The 27,288-nt window shown below is 44.6% G+C and overlaps 1 protein-coding gene across 3 annotated transcripts; it reads right to left on the minus strand.

Annotated features, from left to right (window-relative positions):
- Window positions 1-1,110: 1,110 nt before the first annotated feature.
- On the minus strand, window positions 1,111-25,652 carry LOC137535085 (zinc finger protein 572-like). Of its 3 annotated transcripts, none has more exons than XM_068256872.1 (6): window positions 25,599-25,652; window positions 15,930-16,053; window positions 15,726-15,814; window positions 14,515-15,628; window positions 11,241-11,297; window positions 1,111-6,421 (listed from the first exon to the last, which is right to left on the minus strand). In XM_068256872.1, the coding sequence occupies exons 2-6, from the start codon at window positions 16,012-16,014 to the stop codon at window positions 5,304-5,306; spliced, it is 2,463 nt and encodes an 820-aa protein (XP_068112973.1). In that variant the 5' UTR covers window positions 16,015-16,053; window positions 25,599-25,652; the 3' UTR covers window positions 1,111-5,303. The 3 variants fall into 3 exon arrangements, with proteins under 3 accessions (XP_068112973.1, XP_068112972.1, XP_068112974.1); XM_068256871.1 differs by having other exon boundaries at window positions 15,906-16,053; XM_068256873.1 differs by lacking the exon at window positions 11,241-11,297 and having other exon boundaries at window positions 15,906-16,053.
- Between the last annotated feature and the right edge of the window lie 1,636 nt (window positions 25,653-27,288).

The following is a 27,288-nucleotide window of genomic DNA, read 5'->3' on the forward strand; positions in this document are numbered from 1 at the left end:
CGCATCACGGCATCATGGACGCCAGAGTGAGCTGCACAACGCAGCTCACTCCGACGTCCACATTAGAGAGCACCAGGCGTTGCGTTAGGGGCACGTTATGTGCCCTATAACGTCCCCTAAACGCAACGTCCTGGTGTGTAACTAGCCTAAAGGTACTACCTGAATCAATGCAGGTTGGTTTGAGGTCTGCCTTTATACAAATCTTTATCCAATCCATCTATTCAACATTCTATCACATTTGCTCAGACAGCCCATTAATATTCAACACATTATCCGCAGGAATAACTTTATTAACAGCTTTAAAGGATACCCGAAGTGACGTGTGACATGAGGAGATAGACATGTGTATGTACGTGCATGTACAGTGCCTAGCACATAAATAACTATGCGGTGTTCCTTTTTTTCTTTCTCTGCCTGAAATAGTTTAATATCAGGTATGTAAGTGGCTGGCTCAGTCCTGACTCAGACAGGAAGTGACTACAGTGTGACCCTCACTGATAAGAAATTCCAACTATAAAACACTTTCCTAGCAGAAAATGGCTTCTGAGAGCAAGAAAGCAATAAAAAGGGGAATTTCTTATTAGTATGGGTCACACTGTGGTCACTTCCTGTCTGAGTCAGGACTGAGTCAGCCACTTATATAACTGATATTTAACTCTTTCAGAAAGAAAAAAAGGAACACAGCCTAGTTATTTGTGTGCTAGGCACTGTACATACACATGTCTATCTCATCATGTCACTTTGGGTATCCTTTAATCACAGGAGAGATACTTGGAGATGCATCAGATTGCCATTCTAATAGGATTTATTTTGTTACATAACACAGAATACCGTATTTTTCGGATTATAAGACGCTCTGGACTATAAGACGCACCTAGTTTTAGAAGGAAAAAAATCACGGAAAAAAAAATATAGTAAACTTAGTGCGTTCATGATCCAGGAGTGTCTTATGGATCTTATCTCCCCCTAAGCTGTCGCTATCTACACTACCCAGTTACACTAAACCCTGCTTCCCCAGTAACTACACTGCACTACATTACACTTACTCCTAATGCCCGCCCCCCTCCCCCAGCTACAGTACATTAACCCCTGCTGCCTTCTCCCAGCTACACTACAACTGGCATTTGTTGAGTCTGGGATCTCTTGAGTCTGGGGCAGCATTTGCATCCAATTCCAGGAGGCTTTGGATCAGCAGGTACAGTGTGGAGGAAGAGCTGGGCAGCCAATTAAATGATTTGGCAGAAGCACTAGCTTGAGACAAATTTTGGGCAGACAGGATAACTAAAGCAGTGGCTAAGCAGCTGTAGTAGCTTAGCCACTGCATGCTTGGTCATCGAGCATAGCAATGCAAACCCTGTGACAGAGAGCACAGCAGGCAGATAGTGAACTGTATACAGAGCAGACCACAGCATGTTACAGCCTGTCAAAGTAGTGAGCATAGCAATGCAGAGCTTGTGACACAGAGAGCACAGCAGGCAGATAGTGAACTGTATACAGACTGCATACAGAGCAGACCACAGTGTATTACAGCCAGTCAAAGCTGTGAGCATAGCAATGCAAAGCCTGTGACAGAGAGCACCACAGGCACATAGAACACTGTATATAGACTGTATACAGAGCAGACCACACCATGTTAGAAATTGTCACAGGCTCTGCATTGCTAATCTCACAGCTTTGACTGAGAGAGCACATCAGGCACATAGAGAACTGTATAAAGTACACAGCACAATGTGTATAGAGCCAGTCAAAGCTGTCCGTTTACATAGACAGCTCTTAGCAGTAACCTGAGCTTTGCTGGCATTTTGAGGTCGGAAGGATCATTAACCTCACATCAAACAGCAAGACGGACAGTGATCACAAAGGTCAGGTTAGTGCTAAGAGCTGTCTGTGTATGAACGGACAGCATTGACTGGTTCTAACACGCTGTTCTCTGCTCGATATACACAGTATGTGTGGTCTATCTGCCTGCCCGTCCTGCGTCTGCTCTCAGCTACGGGACGGGAGTGTGGATACAGAGAGACTAATACAGTAGTAAATAATGCCGTGCAGAGAAGGCAGAAGACAGAGTGAGAGCAGAGAAGCTGGATGCAGCCTGGACTTTAGCGAGACCTGGGGAATACCACGGGCTCACTCACTCACCAGCAGTAGCAGGAGGAGGACACGCTGCTGCAGACACGAGGAAGTAGGTGGAGCCTATCTACGGAAGTAGGAAGGTGAACATCCCAGCCAAGCTAGTGGATTCAGAGCGGGCTGCAGTGCGGGCTCAGGCTGCGTATCAGCAGAGAGGTGAATCCTAAGTTCTGAGCACTCTAAAATCGTACATCCGGACTATAAGACGCACTGACTTTCCCCCCCCTAGTTTTGGGGGAGAAAAAGTGCGTCTTATAGTCTGAAAAATACGGTAGTTTCCAGCAACAACTTCCCACATGTGTCTATAGCATGTGACTGTTACACATATACCAATAACCTGTCCCCCTCTCCACCCCAGAATTCATGCATCTTACCTCAAGCCCAAAACACGAAAAACTCTGTCTAATTTACATTTGGGGTGCAGCACTGAGACATTGGGTTATAACTGCATTATTTGCACTGGGATATATTATGATCTGGGAATTCGTCTAATACCTTATCTATTGCTATTATATTTATAGTACTATCAGGTATTAGTTGCCAGTCTTCTGTGAGGGAGTAACAATATAGATCTATAATGTTATACCTAAAATTATTTAGAGAAATCAGGAGATCCCTGGAAGATCCCGTCACAGTGATCCAATCTCTCTGAATATCAGTACTATGTGTGCCCAGCCTAACATTGATGGGTGATAAATCCCTCTCTTCTTATCTTACTGGACTTTGTGCATTCAGCTCTTCATGTTTCCGGAATATAAAACAAAAACACAGAGAGAGGGAAATCTCATTTCCTCAGTTCAGACTGGATGAATGGGAGCTTCTAATATCCCCACACCTGCAGCTCACAGCAAGTAAATAACAATGGTATATAGAGCTTTCCCGGAGTCTCACATTCTTGTTTTTACTTTAAGGTGTTAAATTCTGACTCTGTGCAGAGAAGCCATGTCAGTGTGCTGTAACATCGCGTTCATTCAGCACTCAACAAAAACAAATAATTAGCACTCTTGTTACCTGAAATGTTTCTTCATCCAGAGAAGAGGTGCCCAGGGTGAAATAACTTTAACCCCTTCCCAACCACCTAACACCCATAGGCGTTGGGAAGGTGGCAGCCCCAGGCCGGCTAACGCCGAAAGGCGTCAAGTCCTGGGGTGGGGTTTTACAGGGGATTGCGTGTGCTGATGCGCATGCATCCCCACTTGAGTGACGGAGCTCTGCTCCTTCATCAGTCTACCAGCGGCGTTTACCACTACCAAACTGTTATACAACGAAACCGCTGTCTATTTACATTGCACAGTGCTGCGATCTATGGCAGCCGTGTACTGGGGACAACCGTTTCCCTCGGATGTCCCCTAGAGAGGCTCCGATCGTGATCCCTTCTCATCGGCTGATGCCTATGAGAAAGTATCGCCATGATTGGCTGATGGGGGAGGAAGGGGAGAAACAGAATAAATAAATAAAATAGAGCATTTTATTTAAAAAAAATACAAATTAATAAAAAAAAATAAACATGCCACTGCAATCAGAGCCCACCAACAGAAAGCTCTGGTGGTGGTCAGAAAAGGGGGGCGGGGATTTACTTGTGTGCTAAGTTGTTTGGCTCTGCAGCTAGCTATTAAAGCATCCGGTAACTGTTTAGGACATGATCCCCGCACTTTGATTGGCCCAACAGGCTGCCTGTCAAGTAACTGGCAGCCTATTAGGCCAATAAAAGTGCGGGAATCACATCCTAAACAGCTTCAGGACACGATGGTGCTCAGGACAGGAGTAAAGTAGCTGCCACTAAATACAAGGTAGGGCATGTAAGTTAGCAGCACAAGCTACATAGCCCGTGGCATGCGCTGAGGATTTTAACTAGAGCTGTTCAAACTAAGCTGCACTGCTTTGGCAGTTCAGCTTAGTGAATCAAGCCCATAGACTGCTGATGCCGAACGGTGGTTACCACGGTAAACCACTATCCCTGAATATTTCAGGTCCTGATGTGTTTCATTATGAATTTTAGATGGATATTCAGTCTACTATTTATTCATTATTTATGTACTTTTTCATCAGTTTGATTTATTATTTATATACTTGTTTATTTTCTATCTTTTTTATGTAATAACTTACGCACAGAGCTCTAAGTATGTTTACATTGATGAATTTTAGGCATGACTATTGGCCTGAGGAAGTGGGCAAAAGCCTGCGAAACGCGTCACCGGTGCTTAGTAAGTTCTCTTGTAATAACCCCGTGTCATCCTAAGAGGAAAGCAATCTCTTCCTTGTCATAGTTTGTGTGTTTACAGTGCAGTTTTATTTCACCCTGGACACCTCTTATCACCACTTAGCCTCCTGCTGTCTCTGTGTTTATGATGGTGTAGTGTCATCTCACCCTACCCTGCTTCATCCAGATAAAAGTGTTTATACTTGTATTTACTCTTCAGGAGAGCCGTGGCTGCAAGCAGCTGCAGATCCTGCCTCATTTGCATAGATAAACCACCTGGTTTATTTGCCCTTACAATAGAAAATAGAAAATGAATACTATATGTACCCATGTTTATCTCATTATGAAATTTCAGTTCAGGGACCTTAACAGTTTAAAAAAAAAATCAATGCATTCAGTATCATAAAAATAAGTCCATGGGATTCTGTGTAAAAATACTTCCATGTTCACTCTGCAAGAAATAAAAGACACATTGGAAAAACCAACAACGGCCAAGACATTTCCCACACTCAGTACACGAAAAAGGGTTTCTAATAGGTGTGACTCCTCTCATGTGTGACAAGATTTGACTTCTGCCCAAAACATTTCCCACACTCAGCACATGAATAGGGCTTCTCACCAGTGTGAGATCTCTTATGTGTGATAAGATGTGATTTAAAGAGACTCTGTAACAAATTGTTTATCTTTATTTCTTCTATGCTATAAGTTCCTATGCCTTTTCTAATGTGGTCTGGCTTACTGCAGCTTTTCCTAATTGCACAGTAGCTGTGTTATCTCTGTTATATGATCTAATCTTCTCTCTATAGTCGGCACAGTCAGGCTGAGGCAGTCAGACTGGAATGTGCAGGGCTGCTTGTGATTAGCTAGAAGCTGTACACACCCCCTGCAGGCTCTGTGTGACTAACACACTCTGCTTAGCTGAGCCTATTAGAAGCTGGTTAGTTTGTTTGTAAACACTGCCTAAAACTGGCAATTACAAGCCAGGTTTGCAGCAGAGAATGGCAGAAACAGCACAGAGGGGACCAGGAGCACATAATGAATAGAATGGTATGCTTTTTATTGTAAGAATTTCAGAGTACAGATTCTCTTTAAGTCCAAAACATTTCCCACACTCAGCACAGGAATAAGGCTTCTCGCCAGTGTGAGATTTCTCATGTGTAACAAGGTTTGACCTATACCCAAAACATTTACCACACTCAGCACAGGAATAGGGCTTCTCACCAGTGTGATATCTCTCATGCCTGACAAGATATGATTTACGGCTAAAACATTTCCCACACTCAGCACATGAATACGGCTTCTCACCAGTGTGGGATCTCTCATGTGCAACAAGGCTTCCTTTCTGCCCAAAACATTTCCCACACACAGCACATGCATAAGGCTTCTCACCACTGTGTAATTTCTCATGTGTGACAAGCAAGAATTTACGCCCAAAGCATTTCCCACACTCAGCACATGAATAGGGCTTCTCACCAGTGTGAGATCTCTCATGTATAACAAGCTGAAATTTCTGTCCAAAACATTTTCCACACTCAGCACACGAATAGGGCTTCTTACCAGCGTGAGATTTCTCATGTGTTTGAAGGATTCCTTTCTGCCCAAAACATTTCCCACACTCAGCACATGAATAGAGCTTCTCACCAGTGTGACATCTCTCATGTGTGACAAGATATGACTTAGTGGTAAAACACTTCCCACACTCAGCACATGAATAGGGCTTTTCACCAGTATGAGATCTCTCATGTCTGCTAAGCTGTAATTTACCTGCAAAACATTTCCCACACTCCGCACATGAATAGGGCTTCTCACCAGTGTGAGATCTCTCATGAATGACAAGATATGATTTATATCCAAAACATTTCCCACACTCAGCACACGAATATGGTTTCTCACCAGAGTGAGATCTCTTATGAGTGATAAGGTTTGATTTACGTGTAAAACATTTCCCACACTCAGCACATGCATGGGGCTTCTCTACAGTGTCAGATCTCTCATGTGAAACAAACTCTTGTCCAATGACATCATCTGTTGTACAGTCTGCGGATACAGAGAGACGAGTCTCTGAGAGGTTCCTGATGCCGGGACTCCGAGCTGCAAATAGAGAAACATCATCACTTCCTGTTAGAGAATTCTGAGGGGAGGAACAATTATCATTAGGGATGGTCAGTGGGATGCTGAGAATTTCAAATTGATTCAAAGTTTATGCAAATATATGCAGCTTGAAATTCAGGCAATCAAATGCATTTCCTGACAAATGTGATTAGTAACATATAATTAACATACAATTAGGGAGTTATTTGCATCTCATTGACCATCACTGCACATAAAGCATCGGCCACACATTGAAAAGTAATCATTTGTCCAGCTTGATGAGACAATGGAAGCAATGTGCTACTCTTGTGACAACAGACCTCTATGTACTTATAGAAATCTGTGTTATGTTTGTAAAGCAATGTGGGGTCACTTACACATCCTTGTATTGTACCTTTTTTTCCTCTCTTGTTCCTTATTGTGCAAACACAGATATTGTGCCATTACACAACACTAAAATCTGTGAGGTAGAGGAATGATCCATTTTTGTCATGGAGATTTAAAATCACTAATACTCCTGTAGCTGGATATAAATACATACTTATATACTCCTATATATACTGTATCGCCAGTGTTCTCCTCAGGCTCTTTTAGCCGGGTGCTCCACCCGGCTAGTTTTGGTGAGCACCCGGCTGTCATCGGCTCACTTCTGCTCTGCTGTAAGCAGAGTTGAGCAGAAAAGCGCTGACCCTGCATTCTCTCATCTCGTCCCACCCAGCTACTTTTTCATGCCACCCGGTTGGAAAAAAATTCTGGGGAGAACACTGTGTATAGCCATATCTCTCCTCCCAGCCTTCTGTTCAATGAGGAACCAAGCTGGTGCACACTGCAGCTCCTATTGATTATTCAGGAGATCACTGGGGGGAGGGGTGTCACTAGAAATCACTGCCAACCCCACCCCCTCCGCAAAACTTGGGAAACCCCCTCAACATTTTGTTTACAAACCGGACATGACCTGATTTTGATTTTATTAATTCACTAGCTGATTGCCCGGCGTTGGCCGGGTATGTATTTGGGTGGTGTTGGCTCCACCTACATTTTCTAACCCTAACACACAATTACTCACTGACCAAGTTTGTGAGCTTTGTGGTCTTTGGCATCAATAATTTGCATTGAAATGAAAAAATTTGATTGGCTGTTTGTGGCTCCACCCCCTTTTCTGAATTTTAACCCCAGTCACCCAATGATCAACTGTACCAGGTTTGAAGCCTGTGCCATTAACAGTGGAAGAATGGCAGCAATGAAATATTCCCTTGAAAAGCAATAGGTGAAGCACTGGCGTAACAATAGGGCCTGCAGCCCCTACACCCGTGGGGGGGGGCCCGCCCTCCCCCCTGGGGCCTGCTCGGGGCCGTTTTGTGGGGGTTGGAGGGGACGCAGCATGAGGGGAAAGCCATGCAGCGATTCGGCGGGGAGGGGGGGGAAGGTCCCCCCCCCCTCACCTCAGGGCTCTCCCCTCTGCGCTCCCCTCCACCTTAAATCTAAGTCCGGGCAGTGTCTGGGCAGCGGCGGGCAATCTTCGGGTGATCCGGATAGTAGTTATCCGGATGACACCCAGTACTGCTGTGCTGTGCGGGCTGGGCGGAGGATCAAGCTTTCCCTTCTGACGTCTTCTCCGGCCATCCCTCGGCGCCTCCCACGATGCGTTCCACTCGGCGCTCACGTGACTTCAAACACTTCCTTCTTCCGGGTTGAAGGAGGAAGTGTTTGAAGTCACGTGAGCTCCGAGTGGAACGCATCGTGGGAGGCGCCGAGGGACGGCCGGAGAAGACGTCAGAAGGGTAAGCTTGATCTTCCGCCCAGCCCGCACAGCACAGCAGTACTGGGTGTCATCCAGATAACTACGATCCGGATCACCCGAAAATTGCCCGCCGCTGCCCAGACACTGCCCGGACTTAGATTTAAGGCGGATGGGGAGCGCAGAGGGGAGAGCCCCGAGGTGAAGGAGGGGGGGACCTTCCCCCCTCCCTGCCGAATTGCTGCATGGCTTTCCACTCATGCTGCGTCCCCTCCAACCCCCACAAAACGGCCCGGGGGGGCGCTCAGAAATTCTGCAGGGGGGCCCGGTGGGGCCTAGTTACGCCCCTGAGGTGAAGCTTTATTCACTTTTGTAGGCTCCACCCACTTTTCTGAATATTAATCCCAGTCACTGAGTGACCAACTGTGCAAAGTTTAAGAACCCTGCCATTAACAGTGTAAGAATGGCTGCTGTTTTCCCAGTGAAATTTGTATTGGTCTCCACCCACTGATGACCCGGCGTTGCCTGTGTATGTATTTGACTGGTGTTGGTTCCGCCCACTTTTTCTAACCCTAACGCACAAACACTCAAGTTTGTGAGCTTTGGGGTCTTTAGCATCAATAATTTGTATATTTCCATAGAAATTAAACAAATCAGATTGGCTGTTTGTGGCTCCGCCCCTCTCCAGCATTTCATCTCCAGTCACTCAATGACCAACTGTACTAGGTTTGAGGTATCTGCTATTACCAGTGTAAAAATGGCAGCAATTTAAATATTCCCCTTGAAAATCAACAGGTTAATTTTGATTGGCTATTATAGGCCCCACCCACTTCCCTGAATATTAATCTCAGTCACCCAATGACCATCTGGGCAAAGTTTGGGAACCCTGTCATGAACAGTGTAAGAAAAACTGCAGTCTACATTTTCCCAGTGAAATTTGTTTTTGGCTCCGCCCACTTTTTGTAACCTGGACACATAGTCACTTGATGACCGACTGTAGCAAGTTTGAGCCCTTTGGCATTAACGGTGTAAGAATGTCAGCAGTTTCAATATTCCCCTTGAAAATCAATAGGTGAATTTTGATTGGTTCTTGCAGGCTCCACCTACTTTTCCGAATATGAATTCTAGTCCCCCAGTGACCAACTGTGTCAATGTTGAGAACCCTGCTATTAACATTAACAGTGTAAGAATAGCTGAAGTTTACATTTTCCCATGTAAAAAGTTAGTTGTTTTTGGCTCTGCCCACTATTTCTAACCTTGACATACAGTCACTCAATTACCAAGTTTATGAGCTGTGGGGTCTTTGGCATCAATAAGTTGCCTTTTACCATTGAAATTAAACAAATCTGATTGGCTGTTTTTGGCCCGCTCCCTTTTCAGAATTTAAACCCCAGTCTCCCAGTGACTGACTGTACCAGATTTGAGGCCTCTGCCATTAAGAGGGTATTAATGGCAGCAATGTAAATATTCCCCTTGAAAATCAATAGGTGAATTTTGATTGGCTGGTGTAGGCTCCACCCACTTTCCTGAATATAAGTCCCAGTCACCCAGTGGCCAACTGTGTGAAGTTTGAGAACCCTGCCAATAACAGAAGAGCTGAAATCAATCTAAAAAATGTGATTGGCTGTTTGTGGCTCCACCCACTTTAGTGAATTTGAACCCCAGTCACCCAATAACTGACTGTATCAGGTTTGAGGCCTCTGTCATTAACAGTGTAAGAATGGTAGCAATGTAAATATTCCCCTTGAAAATCAATAGGTGAATTTTGATTGGCTGTTTTAGGCCACACCCACATTTCTGAATATTCATCCCAGTCACCCAGTGGCCAATTGTGTCTAGTTTGGGAACCCTGCCAGTAAAAAATTAAGTTGTTGGCACCGCACACTTTTTCTAACCTTGACATACAGTCACTCAATTATCAAGTTTATCAGCTTTGGGGTCCTTGGTATCAATACTTTGTATATTCCCATTGAAAAATAAAAAAATCTTATTGGCTGTTTGTTGCTTCGCCCCCTTTCTGAATTTGAACCCTAATCACCCAGTGACCGACTGTACCAGGTTTGAGGCATCTGCTATTAACAGTATAAGAACGGTAGCAGCTTAAATATTCCCTTTGAAAATTGAAAGGTGAATTTTTATTGGCTTTTGTAGGCTCCACCCTCCTTCCAAAATCTTAATCTCATTCACCCAGTGACCAACTGTGCAAAGTTTGAGAACCCTGCCATTAACAGTGTAAGAATGGGTACAGTTTATATTTTCCCAGTAAAATTAGTTTTTGGCTCCACCCACTTTTTGTAACCTTGACACACATTTACCCAATGACCAAGTTTGTGAGCTTTCAGGTTCCTAGCATCAAAAATGTGTGAATCGAAGAGGTTTATCCTCCAAGGAAATCTGATTGGCTGTTTGTGGCCATTCCCCTTTAGTAAATTTGGACCCCAATCACCCAATGACCGACTGTAGCAAGTTTGAAGCCTCTGCAGTTAACAGTGTAAGAATGGCAGCAGTTTAAATATTCCCCTTGAAAATAAATAGGTGAATTTTGATTGGCTGTTGTAGGCTCCACCCATTTTTCTGAATATTAATCCCAGTCACCCAGTTACCAAGTGTGCCAAGGTTGAAAACTCTGCCATTAACAGTGTAAAAAATAGTTGCAGTTTACATTTTGCCATTTAAAATGAATGGCTGAAATTTGATTGGCTGTTTTATGCTCCGCCCACTTTTCCGGGATTTGTAACCTCGGTCACCAAGTGACCAGCTGTGCCAAGTGTGGGGACTCTGGCTTGATTACTGTGAGAATGGCAGCCTTTTACATTTTTTCCATTGACTTGAATGGGTGAAATCTGATTTGCTGTTTGTAGCTCCACCCACGTGTGCAGGGGGCCCCGAGACCCCCAGAACATATCATCCCAGGTAGTAAGGGATCTGTGTACCAAGTTTCGTTCAAATCGGTCAAGCCATTTTCGCGTGATTGCGGCACATACATACATACATACATACACACACACACACATACATACACACATCCGATTTTATATATATAGATTAGCATTGTACATAGAATTGTGTGGAAGGTATTACCTCTCTTGCTGCTTCCTCTTCCCTTCCCATTCCCGGTTAGCTCAGCTATTAGGAATCCTGTATACAGGAAACGGATGTGAATGAGAGGATTGTGGCTGCGCATGCACAAGTCCATGAGCCCTGCATGCCCAGTAACATGAATGACTCATGCATGTCTTCTGTCCTTCATACATCAGCAGCTCCTGTTACTGGGCATGTGCGGCTCATGAAGTCACGCCTTCTCACAGGAAATATGCACACTCCCGATGTATCCCTGTAGAAAGGATATGACTGCCCTCTGCAGTATAAAAAAGAGGAAGAGACAGTGTTAACAGCTTCCATACTCATCTATGAACACTCCCAACTATTTCAATATAGAACGACTATCAAATTAGTGCACATTGGGGCACCTGCATGCCCATGACAAAAGCCTGGTACACTTAATTGTGATTGGCCAATCACTGTACAGTTTGATAGTCAACAGATATTAACCACTTCACCACTGAGGGGTTTTACCCCCTGACCACCAGAGCAATTTTCACCTTTCAGCGCTCCTTCCATTCATTCGACTTTAACTTTATTATTACTTATCCCAATGAAATGAACTATATCTTGTTTTTTTTGCCACCAATTAGGCTTTCTTTAGGTGGGACATTATGCCAAGAATTATTTTATTCTAAATGTGTTTTAATGGGGAAATAGGAAAAAATGTGGGAAAAAATTATTATTTTTCAGTTTTCGGCCATTATAGTTTTTAAATAAAGCATGCTACTGTAATTAAAACCCATGAAATGTATTAACCCATTTGTTCCGGTTATAAAACCATTTAAATTATGTCCCTATCACAATGTTTGGCGACAATATTTTATTTGGAAATAAAGGTGCATTTTTTTCAGTTTTGCATCCATTCCAAATTACAAGCCCGCAGTTTATAAAGTAACAGTGTTATACCCTCTTGACATAAATATTTAAAAAGTTCAGTCCCTAAGGTAACTATTTATGTTTTTTTTTATTGTATTTTTTTTTTTTTTAATTACAAAAAAAAATAAAAAAAAAATTGGGGAGTGTGGGAGGTAATGAGTTAATTTATTGTGTAAATGTAATGTTTGTATATGTAAAATGCTTTTAGGGTGTAGTTTACTATTTGGCCACAAGATGGCCACAGAGTGTTTGTTTACATGCGACCTGTAAGCGTCCGGAAGGACGCTTACAGGAAGCAGTAGGAGGCTGGGAGACGCACAATGATCTCGCTGTTTCTGAAAGAAGCAGCAGATCATTGCGGGGGCTAGATCAACGAACGGGAATGGATTTTCCCGTTCATTGATCTCCGGGCGAGCGGGCGGCGGCGTGCACGAGCGGCGGGTGCGCGCGCACGAGCGGCGGGAGCGCGGACAGCGGCAGTAGCGCGGAAGGTACGGATTTCTCCGTCCCTGGTTTTTTAGGAGGGAAAAAGGGGCGGAGAAATTCGTACCGCTGGGGGTAAAGTGGTTAAATACTATGAACAGATTGTTTAGGTGTAAACCCTCATACTAAACATGCAAGCTGTCGGCCAGCTGGAGGTCATTTTACAGGGCTTTGGCAGTGCTCCTCCTGTTCCACAAAGGCGGAGTTAGCAGTCCTGTTGCTCTCCTAAGGTCCTCCTCCACATCTCCTGATGTACTGGCCTGTCTCCTGGTACCGCCTCCATGCTCTGGACACTACGCTGACAGACACAGCAAACCTTCTTGCCACAGCTTGCATTGATGTGACATCCTGACCTGAGCTACTTGTGTGGGTTGTAGACTCCGTCTCATGCTACCACTAGAGTGAAAGCACCTCCAGCATTCAAAAGTGACCAAAACATCAGCCAGAAAGCATAGGAACTGAGAAGTGGTGTGTGGTCACCACCTGCAGAACCACTCCTTTATTGGGGATGTCTTGCTAATTGCCTATAATTTCCACCTATTGTCTATTCCATCTGCACAACAGCATGGGACAGTTTGAGTTGACAGAAGTATGATTGACTTGGAGTTACATTGGCTATCATTCATGAAGGAGCTGTCGGTAAGGGGAATCAATGCGGGAAAACAACGCTGGCGGTGTTTTAGACTTCTGGGTGGGCATTCATAAAAAAGTATCCATGTGCGGTAGCAGTGCGGAGATTCCGCGAACTAGGCTGGCGGTAGGCTTGCGGAGACACGGAAGCTGCCGAGTTGATACATTTCTCCGTGTTCCGCTCTGCTGCAGCTGCCTGGGAGGTCTGTGTGTCTCCATTCACTTACATTGGTATCGCCACATCAGAGGGAGCGGTACTTCCCGACCCGACTTTCTGAATTAACATTTTGCTACATTTGTTCCGATAATCACCGCACAAGGCGGTGATTTATCACTCTGCTCGGTAGTGTCATTTTTTCATGCGGAAAGAGCCTTTATGAATGCTGACTTTGCTAAGTGGCCGGTAAAGTCAGCTGTTTTAAGCATTTCCGCATGCGGAAATGCTTTATGAATGATAGCCAATGTGTTGTTTAAGCGTTCCCTTTATTTTTTTGAGCAGTGTATTTGAACTGTTGGCCCCGCATGCTACATGGAAATGCTAGTTAGGCTGGAGACACATCGCAGGGCACTTTTTGGATCGTAAAAAAAAAAAAATCGTTCCTATTGTCTTGCATTAAATCGTGGCAAAATAGCAGCCACTGCGACTTTTAAAAAAATCGCGATCCCAGCTATTTTGCCACGATTTTAATGCAAGTTGCATTTTTTTGATCTTCTCTAATGGTGATGTTTTGTAGCTGGTGTGTGGAGGGGTGGAGGTGACTATGGCCTGGCTATTTATGGTTCATACCACACCCAGGATGGGCTCATTTGGATTTGAAATCCCCTCTCTTCTGCCACACCCCTCTGACATCATCTTCCAGTGACAAGGAAGTTACTGAGTGCAAACCAACCGCTTTAAAGGACAACTGTAGCAAGAGGGCTATGGGGGCTGCCATATTAATTTCCTTTTAAACCGTACCAGTTGCCTGACAGTCCTGCTGATCTATTCGGCTGCAGTAGTGTCTGAGGTACACCAGGAACAAGCATGCAAATAATTTTGTCAGATCTGACAATTTCAGAAACACTTGATGCTTTTGCATGCTTTTTCAGGGTCTATGGCTAAAAGTATTAATGGCAGAGGATCAGCAGGACTACCAGGCAACTGGTATTGTTTAAAAGGAAACAAATATGGCAGCCTCCGTATTCCTCTTGTCACAGTTGTCCTTAAAATATAAGTATAGGAAGGATATGATATAGGATAGGATTAATGTTGATGACTCACCTTTTCTGCCCCCTGTGATAGTGTCCTCCTCTTTATTTGTCTTCATCATGTCACCCTTCTCCATAGTCTGCTGATCACTCTTCACATACGTCTCTTCTTCTTCCTCTTTAATTGTCCTCATTATGTCACTCTCCTCCATAGACTGCTGATCACTCCTCACATACGTCTCTTCTTCTTCCTCTTTAATTGTCCTCATCATGTCACCCTCCTCCATAGACTGCTGATCACTCCTCACATACGTCTCTTCTTCTTCCTCTTTAATTGTCCTCATAATGTCCCCCTCCTGCATAGACTGCTGATCACTCCTCTCATACGTCTCTTCTTCTTCCTCTTTAATTGTCCTCATAATGTCCCCCTCCTGCATAGACTGCTGATCACTCCTCTCATACGTCTCTTCTTCTTCCTCTTTAATTGTCCCCATCATGTCACCCACCTCCATAGACTGCTGATCACTCCTCACATACGTCTCTTCTTCTTCCTCTTTAATTGTCCTCATCATGTCCCCCTCCTGCATAGACTGCTGATCACTCCTCTCATACGTCTCTTCTTCTTCCTCTTTAATTGTCCTCATAATGTCCCCCTCCTGCATAGACTGCTGATCACTCCTCTCATACGTCTCTTCTTCTTCCTCTTTAATTGTCCTCATCATGTCACCCTCCTCCATAGACTGCTGATCACTCCTCACATATGTCTCTTCTTCTTCCTCTTTAATTGTCCTCATCATGTCCCCCTCCTGCATAGACTGCTGATCACTCCTCTCATACGTCTCTTCTTCTTCCTCTTTAATTGTCCTCATAATGTCCCCCTCCTGCATAGACTGCTGATCACTCCTCTCATACGTCTCTTCTTCTTCCTCTTTAATTGTCCCCATCATGTCACCCTCCTCCATAGCCTGCTGATAACTCCTCACATACGTCTCTTCTTCTTCCTCTTTAATTGTCCCCATCATGTCACCCTCCTCCATAGCCTGCTGATAACTCACATACGTCTCTTCTTTTTCCACTTTAATAATCCTAATCATATTCCCCTCCTCTGTATCGTGCAAATCACTCCTCAAATATGTCTCAACTTCTTCCTCTTTAACCACAGCATTTCCTTGTATAAGTTCTCCACCCTAAGTTCATAAAATGAGAGATAGTATAAAATGTGAACACAGATTACAGCATACGTGTCACAGTTTTGTGTCTCTGGGGACCCTCATTACCACCTACCTGATAATGGTGGGGGATGGTGTGATCTTCCTGTTGACACTCCTGGGGATCTGTACATCTCTCTGGTGGGTTACTGTTACTGGATTCATCTGTAGGAAACACACACTAATTGATTACATTGTCTCTATGTGATTATCAGATGATGGAAGGATCTAGATGGACCCTCAGTACTGCTCTTGCCTTGAGATGAAGGTCTCCTCTTACCCGGAGATGTGAGGGGTGGCTGATTCTCCATCATGGGGTCCTTGTAGAGGTCCTTGTGTCCTTCTATATACTTCCACTCCTTCATTGAGAAACTGACGGTGACATCCTGACACCTTAAAGGAACCTGAGACATACAATGATACAGTCATCACTCAGACACATCCCTTGGCATTACCAGGGTCAGGGGACATTACATACTGGAGGATAATGGTAATGCTGGGGGCACAGGAAGGACATGGCATTACTGGGAAAGAAATGGCATTACCAGGGCTGTGGAGTCAGTACAAAAATCATTTAACTCCAACTCCTCAGTTTACAAAACTTCCGACTGACTCTAGGTACCCAGAAATTGCTCCAACTTGACTCCAACTTCACAGCACAATGTTTTACTGGGGTGGGGGGAAATTATATACTGGAGGATAATGGCAATGCTGGGGGACAAAGGAAGACATGGCTATACTGGGGAAGTAATGGCATTACTGGGGTGGGGGGCATTACATACTGGAGGATAATAGCAATGCTGGGGGACACAGGGAGGACATGGCTATACTGGGGAAGAAATTACATTACTGTGGTGGGTGGACATTACATATTGGAGGATAATGGCAAAGCTGGGGGACATAGGGAGGACATGGCTATATGGGAAAATAAATTATATTACTGGGGATGGAGCGGGGGAGCATGCTGGTAGACATGGCTATACGACATGCTGTCCTGCCTCTGATGTGGCTGAACTGAATTATTAGAAGGAAGGTGAGATGCCAGCTATAATCTATGGTACATGTAGGGGGCCACTAGAAAACTGGCAACAAGTCACAACTAGGGTTACCACCACTGACTTGGGAGTGTGATCTGGGGTATAATCTAAAAGTGGGACAGGCTTGTTATGACCTTTTTTTTTCCAAAATAGAACAAGAAGATTTGGGAAATATAATGCAGATAATAAAAGTAGAAACATATTACATAGTTTAATACATTTGTTTAAATCACAATCCTGAAGCATCTTGGAATTCTACATACAACATGGTGAAGTTACATTGCCCATTGCCTCACACCCACATATGGAGGCAGTTTTCTGCTGCTTTCCCCCCTGGCCCTATCTAAGTGGCTGGGCCTGCTGACTGTCTGTTGCGTCCTCCTGGATTGGCCAGATGGCTGTGAGTATGTGACTTGGGGTGTGGCTAGGATCCTGAGAGATCTGGGGAACCAAGGATAAAGGGAGAAGGCAGCATGCTAAGAGCGCCATAGTGAATAATGGGTTTGGCCATAACAGGGTGTGGGTGGAGCCAACTGTGATGTAACGGCATAACTCAAAGGCAGTGGGTACAAATCTCCTTCCAAAACAAAGGCAAAATAAGCCTAAAATTAGACAATTGGTAACCAAGCCCCCCCCCCCCCCTCCCCAAATCCCTGCCAGCAACCACAAAAAAAAAAAAAAAAAAAAAAAATTATATATATATATATATACATACAGAGGATACTGCAGCACACAACAGGAAAACAGTGACAGGGGCTCTTGGTTACGCTTTAACGCGTTTAAGCTCACCAACTGCGCCAAAGTGTCCCCGATCTGGTGAGTCCTACTCTAACCAGGCAAAAATGCTAGTTTTTATCAGCGTTCTAGTGGGAACCATGCCAAAAGCCCAGGGGTCAGCTAAATGGGAGAAATGAAATTAAAAACACCTCACCTTCTACTAGCTACTAACTGAACTATGAGCACCGCTGAACTCCTGTTGTGTGCTGCAGTATCCTCTGTATTTATATATTTCTTATGGAGTCTGGGGACCTCCAGTGCTGCGGGCATGCTTTGCATAGTATTGCATAAAATTCGGTTTGTGCTGCTCATCCCTTGGCTTATATTATTTTCCCCTGTGAGCGTGCATAACCACACCCATCTCTAGCACAGTTAAGCATATAAATGAGCGGTGCTCATAGTTCAGTTAGTTGCTAGTAGAAGGTGAGGTGTTTTTAATTTCATTTCTCCCATTTAGCTGACCCCTGGGCTTTTGGCATGGTTCCCACTAGAACGCTGATAAAAAATAGCATTTTTGCCTGGTTAGAGTAGGACTCACCAGATCGGGGACACTTTGGCGCAGTTGGTGAGCTTAAACGCGTTAAAGCGTAATCAAGAGCCCCTGTCACTGCTTTCCTGTTGTGTGCTATAGTATCCTCTGTATTTATATATTTCTTATGGAGTCTGGGGTTCTACAGTGCTGCGGGCATGCTTTGCATAGTATTGCATAAAATTCGGTTTATGCTGCTCATCCCTTGGCTCTTAATATATATATATATATATATATATATATATATATATATATATATATACATACATACACACACAAATAATGAAGCAGGGTTTCCCACATGATGTAATGGAAAGGGAGATTCACATCATGGAGATGCAGCCAATAAATAAGCAGAAGCTGCATGATGCTGTCATGTTAATATGGACCAAAATCTTTGATGAACGCCCCGAAGAATAAAGGCATTTCTGAAGGCAAAACTCAGTAATAGCAGAATATACCTAATTAAGCGGCCAGAGAAATATATACTGTAATATCCCTTGAAGATGCAGCTGCGGGCACGCAGGGTGCTTCCGCAGCTGCCTCGGTTTCCTTGGCGGGTGGTTCACCCGTTCCTCCGGCGTGTAGCACGCCGAGGACGGGATTGTCAGTTGCCCATAGGGTTGCTGTATCGCGCGGGCGCGCGCACAGACAGGACCTTTATGCTGGGAGAAGGTGCGTCAGCTGACCGGCCGGTCGGCTGACGTCAGAGGAGACTCACGGCGCTCCTGATTGGCTGATTGGAGTGGGCGCGGCCGTGGGGTCTCCTCTGCTTCTTAAGCCTTCGGGAATCACTCGCAACCTGTCTGCTGTTGCGAATACTCTGTGTTAGCGCTCAGACCTTGGGCAGTATCTGGTGTGCTTTGATCCGCGAGGAATCCGGGGATTTCTCACAAGACTAGGATTATTGTATTATTGTTTATTACTTGATATTCTGTGTATGACTCTGGCTCTCCTCTGACCTTTGTTCTTGCTTATCGATTCTGTACTTCTGCCCATCTGATTCTGTTGCTGACTCTGCCTGAACTTCACTACCCTCTTGCCTGCCGATTTTGTACTGTATCTGCCTGTCTGTTACCGATCCTAGCCTGTCTGACCACTCTACTCACCAGTGAGCCCTTGTCGCTGGTGAGGTGCTTCTCATAGTACCCACCAGCTCCTCTGGTGAGGTCTTCTTAAACTAATCAGTTACTGTTGTACCAAGCACTATACACTTAGTATATCTGTTAGCTATACTTGCATTATTGGTGATTCTGCAGATCACCACATAATCAGGTATAGTGTCTGCATTATTGGTGATACTGCAGATCACACAATAATCAGACGTCTGTGTTGATACACCAATCGTTACATATACATTTTCCTGTCATCATGTCTCTTTTGGTTCATGTATTGGCATACCATTTAGTAATGATGAGCCCCAAAATGGCAAATGCTGCAATAAGCCCAAAATATCAAATGCAGCTATTATAACCATTAAATAATAAGTGCAGCACTCATTACCCACCAAACACAAAATGCAGCAAACCTTACCCCGCATATGAAGTGCAGAAAATATTTACCGCACATATGAAACCCAGAAAATGTTACCCCCTCACATGTGAAATGCAGCAAAAGTTACCTCCCACACACTACCTAAACAAACACCTGCTACTGCTGCAGTACCACTTCCCTCTGGAGAGGTCACCAGCATCCCTTCTTGCCCAATGATTCTCAGCGGCTTCATGCAGGGACATACTACTCCAGCACCAAAGACTTACAACATCATCTTGCTGCAGATGGAATCACTGTGCATTGTTCAATCATTCGGCGCACTTTACACAAGGAGATGCTGTTTGCGAGCGTGATGCAGAGGAAGCCTTTTCTCAGCTCACAGCACAAACAGAGCCACTTGAGGTATGCTAAAGCACATTTGGACAAACCAGCTTCATTTTGGAATAAGGTGCTGTGGACTGATGAAACTAAAATTGAGTTATTTGGGCATAACAAGGGGCGTTATGCATGGAAGAAAAATAACATACCATTTCAAGAAAATCACCTGCTACCTACATATAGATAGTCGGGAGAATTGCTGACTGAGCCGCTTTGTAGTTTTGTAATGGAAAGGCCCCCATCATGTTTATACCAATGGAGGACCCTCCGGGAGGTTTCTTTCCTTTTTATATAAACCTACTGGAGGAGAGAAATATCCCTTTTTTAATAGGAACTGGGGGAACGGGAAAATGATGGAGGATCTTGGGCAATAGAGTCATCTTAACGCTGGTAATCCTCCCCGCCCAAGATATCCTACATGAATTCCACGACCTGAGCAGGGCAAAGAAGTCCCGATAAAGTGGCTCGTAGTTTTTTTTTTATATAATCAACATATTTTTTAAAGGGAATCTGAAGTAAAAATAAACTTATGATATAATGATTTGTATGTGTAGTACAGCTAATAAATAAAACATTAGCAGCAGAGATATGAGTCTAATATTGTTTCCAGTACAGGAAGAGTTAAGAATCTCCAGTTGTTATCTATGCAAAAGAGTTTATCTGAGCTCCACGACTTTCAAGGTCCTAGAGAGTTCTGTCTTCTGAAGAGTATTATCTTATTATCTCAACTGTCTGTCAATGTATTTTGGTTTTTTTTCTACTGAGTAAAGTTCAAAAGTTCATTAGCCTGCTCTGTGAAATCATTTACGAATGCTAAGTGTAGTGTGTAAACTGCAAATATTACAGAATGATGCAATGTTATAAAAAAACAACAACTATATAACTGAAAATAAAAATAGGAGACTCTTTTCTTTGCTACTAATGTTTTATTAATTATCCATATTACACATACAATTAATTATATCACAATTTTTTTTTGCTTCAGTGTCACTTTCCTGCACTCTTACAACAGGGAGTACACATACTACTCCCCAGTGATTAAGACTTTCTCCCACATAGACTACTTGTTCTCTTCCTCGCCCCTAGTACACAGATTTAAAAGGACTCCGGGCACCTCTCATGGGCATGCCTTTAAGCCAGACGACTTCCAACAAAGTCGTGCTATGACCCCTCTGGAGGAGCCTCTTGCAATGGCCATGCATATCACTTCCTCTTCTTGCTTCATTCAGTGATGCACTTCTCTAACAGAGAAGACGTGGGTGACCCGGAAGTTATAACAGAGCCAAGATGGCAGCCACAGTTTTTAAATTGAAATCGAATGAAAACTATTTGGTGTAGAATGGCATCAAATGAAAGAGGAGAGCGCAAGCCACAGAATGGTATGCATCTTTAACCCTCCTGGCGGTCTAATAAATACCGCCAGGAGGCAGCGCAGCAGTTTTTTTTTTCTTTAAATCATGTAGCGAGGCTAGGGCTCGCTACATGATAGCCGCTGCTCAGCGGCATCCCCCACCCGCTTCAATCGCCTTCGGCGATCTCCGATCAGGAAATCCCGTTCAAAGAACGGGATTTCCTGGAGGGCTTCCTCCGTCGCCATGGCGACGGGGCGGGATGACGTCACCGATCTCTGCAACGTCGTGAATGGAGTACCCCTCAGTAAAGGTAGCCAAATTTCCCATAATAGTAGCCAGAGTCCCCCCATGTATAGATAGGAAATAATTATTTGACCCCTCACTGATTTTGTAAGTTTGTCCAATGACAAAGAAATGAAAAGTCTCAGAACAGTATCATTTCAATGGTAGGTTTATTTTAACAGTGGCAGATAGCACATCAAAAGGAAAATCGAAAAAATAACCTTAAATAAAAGATAGCAACTGATTTGCATTTCATTGAGTGAAATAAGTTTTTGAACCCTCTAACAATAAAAGACTTAATACTTAGTAGAAAAACCTTGTTTGCAAGCACAGAGGTCAAACGTTTCTTGTAATTGATGACCAAGTTTGCACACATTTTAGGAGGAATGTTGGTCCACTCCTCTTTGCAGATCATCTCTAAATCCCTAAGGTTTCGAGGCTGTCTCTGTGCAACTCTGAGCTTGAGCTCCCTCCATAGGTTTTCTATTGGATTAAGGTCCGGAGACTGACTAGGCCACTCCATGACCTTAATGTGCTTCTTCTTGAGCCACTCCTTTGTTGCCTTTGCTGTATGTTTTGGGTCATTGTCGTGCTGGAACACCCATCCACGACCCATTTTTAGTTTCCTGGCAGAGGGAAGGAGGTTGACGTTCAGGATTTCACGATACATGGCTCCGTCCATTTTCCCGTTAATGCGATTAAGTTGTCCTGTGCCCTTAGCAGAAAAACACCCCCAAAGCAAAATGTTTCCACCCCCATGCTTGACGGTGGGGACGGTGTTTTAGGGGTCATAGGCAGCATTTTTCTTCCTCCAAACACAGCGAGTTGAGTTAATGCCAAAGAGCTCTATTTTGGTCTCATCAGACCACAGCACCTTCTCCCAGTCACTCACAGAATCATTCAGGTGTTCATTGGCAAACTTCAGACGGGCCTGCACATGTACCTTCTTGAGCAGGGGGATCTTGCGAGCCCTGCAGGATTTTAATCCATTGCGGTGTAATGTGTTTCCAATGGTTTTCTTGGTGACTGTGGTCCCTGCTAATTTGAGGTCATTCACTAACTCCTCCCGTGTAGTTCTAGGATGCTTTTTCACCTTTCTCAGAACCATTGACACCCCACGAGGTGAGATCTTGCGTGGAGCCCCAGAGCGAGGTCGATTGATGGTCATTTTGTGCTCCTTCCATTTTCGAACAATCGCACCAACAGTTGTCACCTTCTCTCCCAGCTTCTTGCTAATGGTTTTGTAGCCCATTCCAGCCTTGTGCAGGTCTACAATTTTGTCTCTGACATCCTTGGACAGCTCTTTGGTCTTTCCCATGTTGGAGAGTTTGGAGTCTGCTTGATTGATTGATTCTGTGGACAGGTGTCTTTTATACAGGTGAATAGTTAAGACAGGTGTCCTTAATGAGGGTGACTAATTGAGTAGAAGTGTCTAACCACTCTGTGGGAGCCAGAACTCTTAATGGTTGGTAGGGGTTCAAAAACTTATTTCACTCAATGAAATGCAAATCAGTTGCTATCTTTTATTTAAGGTTATTTTTTCGATTTTCCTTTTGATGTGCTATCTGCCACTGTTAAAATAAACCTACCATCGAAATGATACTGTTCTGAGACTTTTCATTTCTTTGTCATTGGACAAACTTACAAAATCAGTGAGGGGTCAAATAATTATTTCCTCCACTGTAGATAGCTAGATTCTTCTCCTCATTGCCACCTAATGTCCGGAGTTCATTAGTGTAGGTGGTGTGTGACTGGCACACACATATAGAGATGTCACATGATGAGAGACGTGGTTACAACAGCCACGGAGAACAGCTGGAAGCAGTGCTGGGATGCCCATGACGCCAAGTGAAACTTTTGCTTCAGGCGGTATCCCAGCGGGCATCTTATCCCGCCTGCCTCCCTCTCTGCGGCCGCCCCTCATCTTATCTTCTTGGCATCCGCTTCCTCTATAACAGTCCCTATCCTCCTTGCATGCCACCAACGCTACACAGATCTCATATCAGAGTGACCTGCTGCGCTGCAGTGACAGGACAACGGCACGCCTATCAGCGAATATACAGGAAGTAACTTACTTTCTCTGTATGCGCTGCTAGGCGAGTCGCTGTCTTGTCCCAGTGGTGCAGCGGGTCGCTCCGATATGAGGTCTGTGTAGTGGCACCATGCAAGGGGGATGGGGACTGTTATAGAGAAGGTAAGACTAGCGGCGACCGCAGGGAAGCAGGGGATGAACTATCTATTTAGCTACCTGTACTGGGGCAACTACACTGGCTACCTATACTGGGTTTGGGGGCAACTATACTGGCTACCTATACAGGGGGCACCTATACCTTGCTACCTACCTATCTATAGTGAGGGCGTTTTTTTCTTCTCTTTGGTTGCATTCTCACAAGCTTGCCTCAGGCAGCAAAAGGTCTAGATCTGCCCCTGGCTTTGAGGTGCTGGGGGAAGAAGCTGAGCCTGCAAGGGTACCTGGGGAGGCAAGATCTCCACTTACAACTCTGCAATTACCACAGCTGGGGAGGGGTGGCAACTCCGGGCATTTGGCTGGAGAATTACTGGCCAGGGCCGCCATCATGGGTGGACAACTAACACTGGAGTGAGGGGCCAGGGCCCTTCCCCCAATGCGCTGGCATTACCTCAGGCCTGTTTCTGGGTGACCGCCCAAAGCGCCAAGCAGAGCAGCAGGGGGTGCAGCGGCGGGGGAACGCGGGCATAGCACAATAACTCGCCTTCTGGGACCCCATGCAGTCTCTTTCAACTACCTCTCCCAGATGTCACTCGAATTAGTAACAGCTCCCCCTGTAATGACGTAACTGCATGTATGCACCTATACTGGCTACCTATACTGGAGGCACCTACCTAGCTTACCTATATTGAGGTCAACTATACTGTCTACCTATACTGAAGGCACCTACCTAGCTGACCTATACTTGGGACAACTATACTAGTTACCAATACTGGAGGCACCTACCTAGCTGACTTAAACTGGCTACCTATACTGGAGGCACCTACCTAGCTGACCTATACTTGGGGCAACTATACTGGCTACCTATACTGGAGGCACCTACCTATACTTGGGCCAACTATACTGGCGGCACTTACCTTGCTTACCTATACTGGCTACCTATACTGGAGGCACCTACCTAGCTTACCTATATTGGGGTCAACTATACTGTCTACCTATACTGAAGGCACCTACCTACTGGAGGTACCTACCTAGCTTACTTATATTGGGGTCAACTATACTGTCTACCTATACTGAAGGCACCTACCTAGCTAACCTATACTGGAGGCACCTACCTAGCTGACCTATATTTGGGACAACTATACTAGTTACCAATACTTTAGGCGTCTACCTAGCTGACCTATACTGGTGAAACTATACTGGCTACCTATACTGGAGGCACCTACCTTGCTGACCTATACTGGGGCAACTATACTGGCTACCTATACTGTAGGCACCTACCTAGCTGACTTATACTTGGGGCAACTATACTGACTATCTATATTGGAGGCACCTACCTAGCTAACCTACGTTATACTGGCTACCCATACTAGAGGCACCTACCTAGCTTGCCTATACTGGGTGAAACTGTACTGGAGGCACTTACCTCGCTAACCTATACTGGTGGCAACTATACTAGTTACCTAGACTGGAGGCACCTACCTCGCTAACCTATACTGGCTACCTATACTGGGGGGCACCTATGCCTGGCTATCTATACTGGGGGGACATATAGTTGGCTACCTATACTGGGGGCACCCACTGTCTGCTGTGCCCAGGGAGGGGGCGGGGCAGGCCTGATGATGTATGATGGGCCCCAAAATTTTTGACGGCCCCTGTTACTGGCAAATGATGTGCAGCTACAAATTCAATACCAGCGTATGGCTCTTTGCATAAAATACCATCTGAGCCAGCCAAATACCAGCTGGGTGGCAACACTAGTCACAGGAGTTATAGGAAAGTCTCTTGTATGGCAATTACTACAAAGGTGATAATCAGGATAGTGACAGGTGCACTATGACCTCCTCTGTAACAAAGTATGTCCACCCCGACCTCTGCTCTGCTCAATATATAACCAGAATCACACAATTACCTGTTCCAATAATGTCTCCCCTCCACCTCCTTCAACTTCTCGTCTTGCTCTGTTACATCATTTCCTATTTTTAGCTTAATTACTTCCTGTCTGTGCGTTCCACCTGGCAGCGGTGAGGTCTCCATCTTGTGGCGTAAAGGCTAACTGCAGCATCAGTTTGTGAAATCACCTGCACTCATGAGCAGCAGCTGCTAATAATAATAATAAGAAGCGAGATCTGCAAAGAGAGAGGTGTGTGCTTTATGCACATTAAACACTACTTCCAATGTAAAAGACAAAGCCCATCATCATTCTAAGGCTTTGTCTTAATGCTATCAAGGTGTAATGGCTTTTATAACACACCTGTAACCGGGTGAACCCCCCCCCCACGCACGCACACACACACCCCAGAAATGATGCCATGCTGATTTTTTATTTCCTTAAAAGTCTTCTAAAGCTCTGACCACCTTCACCTGCTTTGCTGTGGCCCGCCCCCCGCTCAGCAGCCACCAATAGAGCCACAGAGCTTCCAAGAGACTTTGGAAAAATGGCTGCGCCAGTCTTGCCACTGGAGAGGGTAGAGCTCCACCTGTGTAATAAACTACAGGTGAGCAGTAAGTTATTAACCCCGAGACCTCCCACCCTGATCCTGCAGCATCAAAACACAGCCTTGCATGAGAGACTCTGGCCAATATGCAATTCACTTTTTCTCCTAGGAAATAATTTTTAATCTTCTGTTTACACAACAACAAATAGCCTTGGTAAAACGCTTTTCTCCCGTAGGACTCAAGCCACGTAAGCATGGCTCAGACCAATAATTGGTTTATTGGTAAGTCGTGGTACAGAGGAAGAATTCTAAGACCGGAAATGCCAGGCTAAACAGGTGGCTTTTCAGTCTGGATTTGAATAGCTCCAGGGATGGCGCTGTCTTTACTTGGTATGGTAGGGAGTTCCAAAGAGTAGGGGCAGCATGACAGAAAGCTCTGTCTCCAAAGGAATGACCAAGTTTATAGAGCCTGCTGATCTGAGGTGTGAGGGGTGTGGTGCATCTTCAGCAAGTCCTTCATGTATCCAGGGCCCAAATTGTACAGTGATTTGGAATGGCAGCAGTCCAATCTTGAAGAGTATTCTCCATTCCACTGGTAGCCAGTGCAGTAAGCAAAGGATCGGGGTAATGTGACAGTGGTGAGGCTGGTTTGTTAGCAATCTGGCAGCAGCATTCTGCACTAATTGCAGGCGGAGCAGGCCCTTTTTGGGGAGGCCAGCATAAAGGGCAATGCAGTAGTCCAGCCATTATGTGATGAAGGCGTGAACTGGGGTTGGAAGATCCTCTGGGGGAATCAGATGTTTAATTTTAAAATAACTTTCCGCACTCTGCAATTGATAAAGTACCAAAAAGTAGGTGAAATGTACTGTCAAAATTATTCAGAGTATTTTCCGGCTTGCTGGTGGCTTTAAAGGCATTTTATTGATAAAGTAAAAAAAGATCACCTAGGAGAAAACGTAGGAGAAAAAGTGAATTGAAAAAGGGGCTTTGGCCCACATGCAATAACATTTTTCTCCTAAGTTATCTCCTAGGTGATATTTTCACAGCTTGTCATAAAATCCCTTTTAAACCACCAACAAGCAAGAGAATACTCAAAATAATTTTGATTGTACTTTTTGAACAACTTTTAGGTACTTTTTCAGGTGCAAAATGCTGAAAAGTTAA

The sequence above is a fragment of the Hyperolius riggenbachi genome, chromosome 10 (assembly GCF_040937935.1).
Source record: "Hyperolius riggenbachi isolate aHypRig1 chromosome 10, aHypRig1.pri, whole genome shotgun sequence".
NCBI lineage: Eukaryota > Metazoa > Chordata > Amphibia > Anura > Hyperoliidae > Hyperolius > Hyperolius riggenbachi.